General features: G+C 40.5%; 1 protein-coding gene across 1 annotated transcript; it reads right to left on the bottom strand.

Annotated features, from left to right (window-relative positions):
• Window positions 1-1,707: 1,707 nt before the first annotated feature.
• LOC138354055 (trypsin-1-like) lies at window positions 1,708-13,702 on the bottom strand. The gene is made up of 6 exons (XM_069307768.1): window positions 13,663-13,702; window positions 13,324-13,500; window positions 11,320-11,484; window positions 10,822-11,015; window positions 3,223-3,339; window positions 1,708-2,170 (listed from the first exon to the last, which is right to left on the bottom strand). The coding sequence occupies exons 1-6, from the start codon at window positions 13,700-13,702 to the stop codon at window positions 1,982-1,984; spliced, it is 882 nt and encodes a 293-aa protein (XP_069163869.1). The 3' UTR covers window positions 1,708-1,981.
• Between the last annotated feature and the right edge of the window lie 228 nt (window positions 13,703-13,930).

Raw genomic sequence — 13,930 nt, 5'->3', positions numbered from 1 at the left:
CATATGTACTATTGTCATGACCGACAGACACGTGAAGCTATATGTGTTTATGTGTACCTGTAATTAAACTGACATGTGTACGGTAATTATCTGTATGTGTCCATTTTAAAGGTACATATTAGTAAATGTTTATTTATGTAAATTGATTGACATATGTACGTATGCGCGCGTTTAGTGTTACTGTAATTTATATGGTTAACATGTATACGTTTGAATGACATAGTTTCCCATTATTGTCACATTTTTTGTTACTGTTTCGCTGTTCACTCTCACTCTCTGACCTCCGTCGACTAATTGTGCTCACGTGTGTTTGTTCAAGGTACGGTAACCATTGGGTTTTTACCCAATAATTTGCAACTATTTGCAAACAAACATTTCTAAAGAACATCTATGTTTCTGATAAATATTCTTTTTCCTAACATACAAGTCAATCACACAGTACCTAACCTCAGTCAGAAACACTTTTCTTACTATCTCTCACAACGTCTTTTGCATATATATCCTATCTTAAGAAATTTATAATTTAAATTCATAACTGGCAACCCTCTTCCAGCGCCTTCAAGGCCACCAAACATCATTGCTTTCCATTAACCTCTCCCAAATAATCTTTTGCACCAATACACACTACGGGGCTTTATAGGTGAGTGGACAGCGCTCTCGACTCGTAATCCTAGGGTCAAAGTTCGATCCCCCGGTGATAGCGCAAACGAAAATCAGCAGAGTTTCATTCATTCTGATGCTCCTCTTACCTAGCAGTACATAGGTACTTGGGCATTAGACACCTGTTACGGACTGCTTCATGGGTGTGTGCATGTGGATTTATTTTTTATTAGCTAGTAAAAATTGATTGATTGACAGTTGAGAGGCGGGCCGAAAGAGCAGAGCTCAACCCTCGCGAGAACAACTAGGTGAACACAACTAGATAAATACTAACTAACCACGATCTCGTATAATCTACTACACACGCTAACACCCCCCTTCCCACCTCCCCCACTCCCTAAATCACTCTACCTAAGTCATTAAAAATATAAAACAAATCAATTAATACACCAAAAATACTAACTACAAATAAAGGAACCAAATTTTAAAATACAGCGACTCCAGCGTGGTCTAGTCGGAGGAGAACGTGTTCTCATCTGGATAGATTGCGATCGAGCCTGTCGGAACGGTTGTGTAACTGCAGGGCACAAATATTTGTGTGTCCCCTCCTGTAGCTGCCTCTGTTTCGACAGGTTCCCTGGATAGCTGGAATTGGCCTGGCCCTAGGAAAGTGGGGAAGGGGTGAAATCCGTTGGGCCCACGGATGGATACCTTGGATCCATAGACCTAGGGTAGGTCTAATCACCTGGGATTCGAACCCACGGTGGGAATAAGGGAGGAGATTTGGGGGAGGAGGGACACAAATGGTTCCTGGAACCAAACCTCACACAAATCCGGACACACACACACACACACACACCCTTATCCTAACATTCACAGGGACACTCACACACACACACATCCATTGACTGTGATAAGGGAGACCATCTGAGGGGACACAGATGGCCTCCTAAAACCACAGATATAACAGGACACATAATCATCCGCTCCAGTTCTCATTGTGTATACATAACATAGTTTACTTTAGCTCTGGACTACATCCAGGACTAGAATACTTGCCAATTGGTCAGATAGCTATTGTGGTGCCTCAATAACTCCCCCCCCCCCCCCCCAGACATTGGTAGGCCATGAGCCTAACATCAGTTATGCTCAAGACCAGCCAGTAACACATTACCTACAAAATAATAACAATGAATGCTTAGTTAAAAAACATTTTTTAGCCCATTCTTTAGACAGCAACTAGTCAGGGTTTATTATAATTTAATTCATTCTGGACTGCCCTCAAGTTATGTTTTGTTGAACAGATTTCCTCTAGAGATGGGCTTGAGGTCTGGCCTTAAGTATAAGAGACAGTCATGGTGGGCAATGAAGAGAATGGTTGTTACACTGCAGCAGCAACAGGCTGCAAGAGCTGGCTAGCAGTAGGATGATCTTCAGACGTTGAGTTCCCTGGTGCGGGTTGAGTGAAGATGTCGTCCTGAAGGGTCGGGGCCCTGAGGCTGGCCGGCCGTGGGGGCATGTCGAGGCGATTGTTGACAACATTGCTGATCCACACGACGTACCTGCTCACCTGCACCAACACCTCGTGTTACATAGGTCATATATTGTGGCTTCACAACAAAATACTTAACTATAACACCATTTCCCTTATCTATTATTTGAAACCATCCAACTGTATTAATATGATCAGATTGTATGAACACACCAAAGTTCAAACAAAATCACATGACTCTTTTTTATAGCTAGTCATTAAAAATAATTTATCATTGTCGGGGACAGGAAGCCTGCGAGGCTCATCAAGGTCTACCCAAGGCCAACTAATGACCTTCCCCAGGATGAAACACACAAGTTACCTATCTCCCTGGTTCCTATTTACTATTAGGTGAACAGAGACATCAGGTACATGTAAACTTAAAATAGGTTTTGCCCTTGGAAATCGAAACTAGGAACATTACGTAAAGCAGACTGCACTGACTACCGAGCTATTGGAAATGTTGCTTAATTTTCACCCGAATTAATTTTTTAAATAATTTATTTCGAAGCAGAGTAAAGAATGAGTGTGAAGGAGCAGCAGAGTGAAGGCTCAATGTGGTGTTGTGGAGCAGATGAATGTAGTGGTGTGTGTTGTGGGTTAGGACCAGATGGAAGTCAAGCATGTTGTGGAGGAGCAGTGTTGTGGAGAGTGATGGTCAAGTGTGTTGTGGAGGAGAATAATAGTGAAGTGTTTTGAGGAAAAGTAGAGTGACAGTAGAGGAGATAGAGGTTGTGGAGGAGAAGCAGCAGAGTGAAGAATGAGTGTGTTGTGGACAAGTAGCAGAGTGAAAGTAGTGTGTTGTGGTCGAGGAGAGGTGTGGTGGAGGAGAGTGATGGCCAAGTGTGTTGTGGTGGAGGAGAGTGATGGCTAAGTGTATTGTGATGGAGGAGAGTGATGGCTGAGTGTGTTGTGGTGGAGGAGAGTGATGGCTGAGCGTGTTGTGGTGGAGGAGAGTGATGGCCGAGTGTGTTGTGGTGGAGGAGAGTGATGGCTGAGTGTGTTGTGGTGGAGGAGAGTGATGGCTGCGTGTGTTGAGGTGGAGGAGAGTGATGGCCAAGTGTGTTGTGATGGCAAGTGGGTGGACTTACCTCAGTGTAGACGCCGGGAACATTGGGTCTGGCACAGCCGATGCCCCACGAGACAACGCCCGCCAGGTAGTAGCGGTTGTCTCCTCCCCGGCAGACAAAGGGTCCACCAGAGTCTCCCTGCAACCAGTAGGGTCTTTAACCTGAACCAGCATCAACATTGTGAAGGCATAGTGATGTCACACACACACACACACACACAAATGTAAAACAGAACCAGGTCTATTCTATAAATTCATAAACAACAAATTGCAGGTAAAGGATAATATTCAGAGGTTGAAAATGGGAAATAGATTCACGGAAGATGAAAAGGAAATGTGTGAAACACTAAACGAAAAGTTCCAAAGTGTGTTTGTACAAAATGAAATCTTTAGGGAACCAGATACAATAAGAATTCCAGAGAACAACATAGAACACATAGAGGTGTCTAGAGACGAAGTGGAAAAAATGCTCAAGGAGCTCGGTAAGAACAAAGCAGCTGGCCCAGATGGCGTTTCACCATGGGTTCTGAGAGAATGTGCATCTGAGCTCAGCATTCCACTTCACCTGATCTTTCAGGCATCCCTGTGTACAGGAATCGTAGCAGACGGGTGGAAACAGGCTAACATAGTTCCAATCTACAAAAGTGGCAGCAGGGAAGACCCCCTCAATTATAGACCTGTATCATTGACAAGTGTAATAGTGAAAGTATTGGAAAAACTAATCAAAACTAAATGGGTAGAACACCTAGAGAGAAATGATATAATATCAGACAGACAGTATGGTTTTCGATCTGGAAGATCCTGTGTATCGAATTTACTCAGTTTCTATGATCGAGCCACAGAGATATTACAGGAAAGAGATGGTTGGGTTGACTGCATCTATCTGGACCTAAAAAAGGCTTTCGACAGAGTTCCACATAAGAGGTTGTTCTGGAAACTGGAAAATATTGGAGGGGTGACAGGTAAGCTTCTATCATGGATGAAAAATTTTCTGACTGATAGAAAAATGAGGGCAGTAATCAGAGGCAATGTATCAGAATGGAGAAATGTCACAAGTGGAGTACCACAGGGTTCAGTTCTTGCACCAGTGATGTTTATTGTGTACATAAATGATCTACCAGTTGGTATACAGAATTATATGAACATGTTTGCTGATGATGCTAAGATAATAGGAAGGATAAGAAATTTAGATGACTGTCATGCCCTTCAAAAAGACCTGGACAAAATAAGTATATGGAGCACCACTTGGCAAATGGAATTTAATGTTAATAAATGTCATGTTATGGAATGTGGAATAGGAGAACATAGACCCCACACAACCTATATATTATGTGAGAAATCTTTAAAGAATTCTGATAAAGAAAGAGATCTAGGAGTGGTTCTAGATAGAAAACTATCACCTGAGGACCACATAAAGAATATTGTGCAAGGAGCCTATGCTATGCTTTCTAACTTCAGATTGCATTTAAATACATGGATGGTGATATACTAAAGAAATTGTTCATGACTTTTGTTAGGCCAAAGCTAGAATATGCAGCTGTTGTGTGGTGCCCATATCTTAAGAAGCACATCAACAAACTGGAAAAGGTGCAAAGACATGCTACTAAGTGGCTCCCAGAACTGAAGGGCAAGAGCTACGAGGAGAGGTTAGAAGCATTAAATATGCCAAAACTAGAAGACAGAAGAAAAAGAGGTGATATGATCACTACGTACAAAATAGTAACAGGAATTGACAAAATCGACAGGGAAGACTTCCTGAGACCTGGAACTTCAAGAACAAGAGGTCATAGATTTAAACTAGCTAAACACAGATGCCGAAGAAATATAAGAAAATTCACCTTCGCAAATAGAGTGGTAGACGGTTGGAACAAGTTAAGTGAGAAGGTGGTGGAGGCCAAGACCGTCAGTAATTTCAAAGCGTTATATGACAAAGAGTGCTGGGAAGACGGGACACCACGAGCGTAGCTCTCATCCTGTAACTACACTTAGGTAATTACACTTAGGTAATTACACACACACACACACACACACACACACACACCTCATCGACACCTACAAAACTGTACAGTATCTCATGTTTTCGTTTAATCAGATTAGGATAGTATAGGTTAGACCGAGTTGGGTTGGTTGGGTTATGTTTGTTTTTATAGAGTTTACCTATTTTTACTTGTATATTTGCTAAATTTGTTACTGTACAGTACTTATATATTCGTGGCCACGGCCTTGTATATCTGCAGTCTCCGTGGCGTAGAGGTAAGATGCTTATCTGGTGTTCTGCGAGCTCTTTGTCCTGGGTTTGGGTCCTGGCCGGGGAGGATTTACTGGGTGCAAATCCGTAACTGTAGACTCTGTTTAACTCAACAGTAAAATGGGTACCTGGTTGTAAAAAGGATTCTTCATGGGGGTCATATTCCAGGGAACATAGGATTAAGGACTTGCCCGAAACGCAACTCGTACTAGTGGCTGTACAAGAATGTATCATCTCGTGTGTGTGTGTGTGTGTGTGTGTGTATGTATGTAAGTATGTATTGTATTGTATTGTATTGTATTGTATGTATGTATGTATGTATATGGTATGTTATGGTATGTTATGGTATGGTATGGTATGTTATGGTATGTTATGTTATGGTATGGTATGGTATGTATGTGTATATATTATTTATATTATATAATATTATTATATATATATATATATATACTGTGTATATATATATATATATATATATATATATATATATATATATATATATATATATATATATATATATATATATATATATATATATATATATATATATATATATATGCGGAAAATCCACAGAGAAATATGAAAGGAGGTGAACGTTTCGGCTTTGTTAAAGCCTTTGTCAACACCAGACTGCAGTCTGGTGTTGCAGTCTGGTGACTGCAGATTGCAGTCTGGTGTTGACAAAGGCTTTAACAAAGCCGAAACGTTCACCTCCTTTCATATTTCTCTGTGGATTTTCCGCATAAAATGATCAGTGTTTTGTGATCGTCAATTGCATATATATATATATATATATATATATATATATATATATATATATATATAATATATATATATAATATATATATATATATATATATATATATATATATATATATATATATATATATATATATATATATATATATATATATATATATATATATATATATATATATATATATTTATTTATTTATTTTGTGACGATAATCTCTTTCAAGAGAGATTGAGCCTGCTCTTCTCTACATAAAGTTACGTATATTATACAACAATAAGATGCTACCTTCAAGATACGTCTACTAGTAGCACAAAACGTTTTGACCAGGAGGCAAACGTACCCAAGACTCCCCCCTACTCCACACTCCCTCCATGCCGGCTCCGTCATCAACCAGCAAACTACCATTCCCAGCTTGCCTGCTTCTGATTGGTGACCCGCCGACTGCACACCTACACCTCAGCGCCCTCTACAAGTCAATGTCTGGGCTTGAACCAGCCATTGAAGTCAGAATATTCTTGTGCTCTCAAGCCGTGAACAACTAACTGATATACGCTGTCTATCATGTGGATGTTTCTCAGCTAGTGCTATATTCTCAGCACCTGATTATTTTTCACTTTGTCTTTATATTATTATAGCATAACGTCATCCCTCTTCTTCATTTATGTTATATGTTTTTGACTTGTTTGTTTGCACTGTACATAGCCAAGGGATTGTCTTTGTTTTTAATATGTTTTCTATATTAATTATAGTTTCATTGTTCATACTATGTGTTTTGCGTGTCTTCCCTTACTTTACCACAGATAAACATCCAAGCAGTCTATCTTTTTTTGTAAGTGTGACTAGGCATTGACACCAGCCATTGGAGGACTGCCGAACATCTGCACTCCTACACTTTCCCGTCACAATATATATATACAGTACATACATACATACACACACACACACACACACACACACACACACATATACATATGCAGTGGCACCTCGACTTACAATTGCCCAGACTTACGATAATTTTGAGTTAGGATGCAAATTTGATAGAAAAATGCGACTCGACTTACGATAGTGTTGTTGACTAACGATATTTGTTGGTACACATTTGGGCTGACCGAGCACGTGGTTCCCGGTCACGCGGATTGACCTGCCTCAGTTTACTACAGCCGCCCGCTTAGTGACGATCACGCCTGTAATAAATTCTGTTTTTGTGGTGATTTTTTGCTTTTTGAACTTAAAACTGATTATTATATATCACTCCATGGGTCCCAAGAAAGTCAGTGGTAAGGCTCAACATATGAAAACCCATGTAAGGATGACCATAGAGCAAAAACAAGAAATCATTCGTAAATATGAAGATGGTGTGCGGGTTGTTGAACTAGCTGGCCTGTACAACAAATCTCAAGTCAACGATATCCACCATACTTGCTAAGTAAAAGGACATTATGAGTGCTAAAGTGGCAAAAGGCGTATCAATAATCACGAAACATAGAACACAAACACTTGAGGATGTTGAACAGTTGTTATTAATTTGAATACACAACAAGGAGTTAGCAGGTGATAGCGTTTCAGAGGCCATCATTTGTGGAAAGGCAAGAAAATTTCATGAAGATCTTATAAAGCAAACCCCTGGATCGAGTGATGCAGAAGGGAAAGAGTTTAAGGCGAGCAAGGGATGGTTTGAGAAATTTAGAAAAAGAAGTGGCATTCATAGTGTTGTGAGGCATGGGGAGGGTGCCAGCTCAGACAAACCAGCTGCTAAAAGATTTTGTGCAGAGTGAAGCATACCTACCACAACAAGTGTTTAATTGTGATGAGACTGGGCTACTCTGGAAAAGATTGCCGAAGAAAACGTACATTACCAAGGAGAAGTCATTGTCCGGACACAAGCCTATGAAAGATCGGTTTACTCTTGTGTTGTGGTAATGCGAGTGGCGATTTGAAAATTAAACCCTTGCTTGTGTATCATTCCAAAAATCCAAGGGTTTTCAAAAAATATAATGTGCAGAAAAACAAAATGTGTATGATGTGGAAGGCTAATGCTAAGGCATGGGTGACTAGGCAATTTTTTACGGAGTGGATGAATGAGGTGGTGTGCCCTGCCATAAAAAAATATTTGCAGGAGAACAGTTTGCCACTCAAGGCTCTGCTTCTCCTCGACAATGCTCCTGCCCATCCTCCAGGCTTGGAGGATTCATTGATGGAGGAATTTAGTTCTGTTACAGTAAAGTTCCTTCCTCCCAACACCACTCCTCTACTTCAGCCTATGGACCAGAAAATCATTGCCAATTTTAAGAAACTTTATGAAAGGGCACTTTTCCGGAGATGTGTCAAAGTGACGGATGCCACACAACTCACCCTCAGAGTTCTGGAAAAACCATTTTAACATTTGTAGTGCTTTAAAACTTGTAGACAAAGCCTGGCAAGAAGTGACTGTAAGAACCATGATTTCTGGCTGGAGAAAACTGTGGCCTGAATGTGTTGCAGAATGAGACTTTGAGGGGTTTGAGCCTGAACCTGAAGTGCCTCTCATTGAGGAAATTGTTTCTCTGGGTCGGCAATTGGGCTTGGAGTTGGATGGTGCTGATGTGGAGGAGTTTGTGGAAGAACACAACGAAGAACTGACCACCGAAGAACTCCAAACCCTTTAAAAGGAGCAGCAACAAGAGGTACTCCAGGGGAGGAGGTGCTAGTAGAGAATGTCCCTTCCTCAACAATTAAGAAATGTGTGCAGCATCTTAAGGTTATCTTAAGATGATTTCGGGGCTTTTTAGTGTCCCCGCGGCCTGGTCCTCGACCAGGCCTCCACCCCCCAGGAAGCAGCCTGTGACAGCTGACTAACACCCAGGTACCTATTTTACTGCTAGGTAACAGGGGCATAGGGTGAAAGAAACTCTGCCTGTGACAGCTGTTTCTCGCCGGCGCCTGGGATCGAACCCAGGACAACAGGATCACAAGTCCAGCGTGCTGTCCGCTCGGCCGACCGGCTCCCTCAGCATAGGAAGAACTGCAAACTTTTGCTGAAACAACTTACCCAAATTAATCTGCAGTAGGCCGTTGCTTTAACCTTTTCAATGACACTGTGATGCATCACTACAGACAAATGTTAAAACGAAGAGAAAAACAAGTTTCTCTTGACAAATTTTTAGTGAGACAAACAAGCAGTGAACCACAACCAGGTCCTAGTGATATTCAGGCAAAACGTAGGAGAGAGTGTACCCCAGAGAAAACATCACTGCCTGATGTGATAATGGAAGGGGACTCCCCTTCCAAACAGTAACACCTCTCCTCCTCCCCCCTCATTACCATCTTCCGTATGCCATCAAGAGCCCTCCATTAAGGTAAGATAAACATATGTACTGTATTGTAGTTAGAGAAAAAAAATTGTATTCAGTATAAAATGTATTTGTAAGTTAATATTTTGGAAGGTGGGGAATGGATTAATTCAATTCCCTTTATTTCTTATGGGAAAAATCGCTTTGACTTACGATATTTCGAATTACGATCCGTCTCTGGGAACGGATTAACATCGTAAATCGAGGCCCCACTGTATATATCATTATTACAGTGGAACCTTGAATAACGAATTTAATCCGTTCTGGCGCCGTGATCGTCATGTGAAACGGATGTCATACAAAACGAATTTCCCCATTGGCAATAATGGGAATCAAATTAATCCGTTCTACCACCGAAAACTTCAATATGATATTCGTTGTTTTAAATAATGGAGCAACCTACCTTACATACACTGAACAAACCTTATGACATTTTTCTTTCTTCAAATTTGTTTAATTTTTTTTTTATTTTTTTTATGGCAAAAGGTTCGTTCAATGCTCGGCAGGTAGGTTGCTCCATGTTTCTTAAATAAAAAAAAAAAAGAAAAAAAAGGAAATTTTTGAAAAACAGAACAAATGTCAAAAAGGTTTGTTTGGTGTTCGGCAGGTAGGCTGCTCCATGTTTCTTAAATAAAAAAAAAATAAAACTAAAAAAAACAGTTGAAACAATTTGAAAAACGGGCAAATGCCATAAAGGTTTGTTCAGTGTTCGTCGGGTAGGCTGCTCCATTATGACAATCGTTCTTTGTTGCAAATGTGTTCCATTTGTTTTGTATTTTTCATTTATGTCTCAATAATGGAGCAGCCTACCCGACAAACACTGAACGAACCTTTATGGCATTTATCTGTCTTTCAAATTGTTTCAACCGTTATTTTTACTTTTCGTTTTTTTTTTTTTTTATTTAAGTACCTGCCTGAAATGCTATACATGCTACTGTAATAGATTTGCAAGACTGTCTCCTCAATCACCAACAAATGTACTTTCACAACCCATTGTACCTTCTTGTATATAAATAAATACCCAATAAGTAAATAAATAAGAGTAGTGATGATGTTGGGGGTACACACTTTTACAGGTCTTAGACCAGACACCTCTACCCAGCAACCCTACCCTGCAGACCTCCCACCACGCCTCCACAAACAGTACATAAATATTTTTTTGTGAATTAATTGCTTTTTGCATATTTTTTCTCTCTTTAATTTTCACCAATAGGTATTGATGACTTATTTATAGCTTTAATTTTGTGCAATGTAAAATGTTTGTATAATTCTACTTTATTGTATTACCTGGCAGGCATCCTTGTTCCCGAATCTATAGCCAGCACACATCATTGTCTCTGCGATGGGGCCGTTGTAGCCGATACCTTGGTAGCTCTGTTTACACACAGAGTCGCTTATAATGGGCACCACCACCTTCCGGAGGAGGTCTGAGGTAGCTCCGTCCTCCACCACCTTGCCCCATCCAGACACCACACAGTTACCTGCCACACAGATGATAATGTGAGTGACAGCAGCAGAGAGACCACCCTCAACACATGACCCAAGTTGGCATTTTTCTTCAACAGCTTACACGAATGCCAAATTAATGCGATAGGGATAGATGGGCTTAAGAGGCTAATTGCTAATCTGTAGATGGACTGGCACTTTGAAGCAACATACTGTACATGATACTTATTAATACAAGTAGGACTATAGTGAGCAATGATTCTGTTTAAGATCTGCAACCGAATATATATTTGACAAATACGTATTGGGTGTGACTTATACAAGAAGCATTACACCTACCTGAGAAGGTGATATCAGGAGCCGGCATGCAGATGGGAGAGACGGTCATGCCGTCAAGCTGGAGGGGTGTAGCTAGCTTGAGGAGGGCGATGTCATTCTCCTGGGAGTTGCTGTTGTAGAACTGGTGCTCTATGATGCGCTCTATGTATCTCGTCTGCTCTGTGCCTGCAACACATGCATCGTCTCTCTAACAGGGTTCAGTTCTTGCACCAGTGATGTTTATTGTCTACATAAATGATCTACCAGTTGGTATACAGAATTATATGAACATGTTTGCTGATGATGCTAAGATAATAGGAAGGATAAGAAACTTAGATGACTGTCATGCCCTTCAAGAAGACCTGGACAAAATAAGTACATGGAGCGTCACTTGGCAAATGGAATTTAATGTTAATAAATGCCATGTTATGGAATGTGGAATAAGAGAACATAGACCCACACAACCTATATGTTATGTGAGAAATCTTTAAAGAATTCTGATAAAGAAAGATCTAGGGGTGGTTCTAGATAGAAAACTATCACCTGAGGACCACATAAAGAATATTGTGCGAGGAGCCTATGCCACTCTTTCTAACTTCAGAATTGCTTTTAAATACATGGATGGCGATATACTAAAGAAATTGTTCACGACTTTTGTTAGGCCAAAGCTAGAATATGCAGCAGTTGTGTGGTGCCCATATCTTAAGAAGCACATCAACAAACTGGAAAATGTGCAAAGACATGCTACTAAGTGGCTCCCAGAACTGAAGGGCAAGAGCTACGAGGAGAGGTTAGAGGCATTAAATATGCCAAAACTAGAAGACAGAAGAAAAAGAGGTGATATGATCACTACATACAAAATAGTAACAGGAATTGATAAAATCGATAGGGAAGATTTCCTGAGACCTGGAACTTTAAGAACAAGAGGTCATAGATATAAACTAACTAAACACAGATGCCGAAGAAATATAAGAAAATTCACTTTCGCAAACAGAGTGGTAGACGGTTGGAACAAGTTAGGTGAGAAGGTGGTGGAGGCCAAGACCGTCAGTAGTTTCAAAGCATTATATGACAAAGAGTGCTGGGAAGACGGGACACCACGAGCGTAGCTCTCATCCTGTAACTACACTTAGGTAATTACACACTCATGCCAAACACCCCTTCTATTATACAAAAACAAACAATGACTTGCTATTACTGTAGTTATTGAAGATAGAACTGCAGTGACTTATTTTACTTTTTACTTATAAAATTTTACTGAACAATTTGGAGGATGTTGATCTGGACAATTTCTTCAAAAGGTCAGATGTAACACAAACAAGGGGCGACATCTTAAAGCTCAGCAAGCCATAATGTAGGACTGAAAACAGGAGATTCTTTTTCACCCACAGGGTTATTAACCCATGGAACTGCCTACCCGCCAAAGCCATAACTGCTAAAACTGTTACATTTTAAAATCCAACTGGTACAGGTCATTAAGGCAAATGGTGGGGACCTTTGACAAGCCGCCAGCTTCCTGTCCTTGTCGAGCCCACTAGTGGTAGTGGCCCTCAGGTAAAATTCAGGTAAATTAACATAATACCCATAGATTTGTAGCAAAGAAAATACAATAATAATGGAGGATGGGTTAAATTTAGTGTTTATCATTTAAAGTCTTTTGTTGCATTTAATGACTAAAATCCTAAAATTTACTTAAGATGACTGAAAATTTGCTTTTAAGTCATTACATAATTTGAGGCTTAAGTAAATGTGTAGCTCTGGGTTTATTAATATACGTCCCCTTACTCGACTAGATCTACCTCCCAATACCCCTTCCCTATTTCCTAAATAATCCTTTCCCTACAAATCCCCTACTCAGTATTCCTTACCCACACAATCTATTCCACCCTTCCCACCTCACCAGCAGAGACAGAACAAGTCCACCGCTACCAGCAGGGACTGATAATGCCATTCCAATGCCACCTTCAATAACCCATCAGTGACAATTCTCTGCCACCAGCAGGGACTGACAGAGCCAGTCCTCACCTTCCTTGTGCTTCAGTTGGTGATCACCAGCCACTACCAGGAGGTCCTTGGGTGTGTACTGGTGGGTACAGTGGGCGGCCGTCAGCACCCAGTTCTGGTCGATGACAGTGGCGCCGCAGATGTGGTAAGTGTACCAGTTGTACCGCCACTGTAGGGACACCTGCCACGGGAACTCGTCTGTAGGAGGCGCAAAGGTTGGGTGTTAGTCCTTAGAGCCAAGTGTAGTCATATTTGTATCCTCTTCAAGTTCAAGTTCAAGTATGTTTATTGAGATAAGTGTATCCTCTTTATATTCTCTCATACATTTAACTGCTAACAATTTTACTTAAAATAATTTACTGTTGTAATATAATGAAGAGTTTGGCATTATTCTGTACATGTTGACCTGGATAAAGTTACAGAACCTAATAAGTAGGGAAGGAGAAGTCTGACAATGGTGGGAGACTTCAGGAGTTTGACAATGCAGGTGAATCTTCAGAACACCGACACTAAGGATGGGCCTTCAGAAGTTTCTCAATGGCAGTGACCTTCAGTAGTCTGATAAGGAAAGGGGTCAATAGAAGTCTGACAATAGTGGTGGCTTTTACAAGTCTGACAATGAAGGTGG

The sequence above is a fragment of the Procambarus clarkii genome, chromosome 61 (assembly GCF_040958095.1).
Source record: "Procambarus clarkii isolate CNS0578487 chromosome 61, FALCON_Pclarkii_2.0, whole genome shotgun sequence".
NCBI classification, from domain to species: domain Eukaryota; kingdom Metazoa; phylum Arthropoda; class Malacostraca; order Decapoda; family Cambaridae; genus Procambarus; species Procambarus clarkii.
Note: the sequence above shows the minus strand (reverse complement) of the source record. Positions and strands in the feature narration are given on the sequence as shown.

Bases quoted from the DNA above. Each gene is read 5' to 3' on its own strand.
- LOC138354055 (XM_069307768.1), bottom strand. From the start codon at position 13,702: ATGTACAGAATAATGCCAAACTCTTCATTATATTACAACA. The intron at 13,501-13,662 runs GTAAATTATTTT...CGCCTCCTACAG, and splicing joins CTCTTCATTATATTACAACA to ACGAGTTCCCGTGGCAGGTG. The intron at 3,340-10,821 runs GTAATACAATAA...TACTGGTTGCAG, and splicing joins GGAACAAGGATGCCTGCCAG to GGAGACTCTGGTGGACCCTT.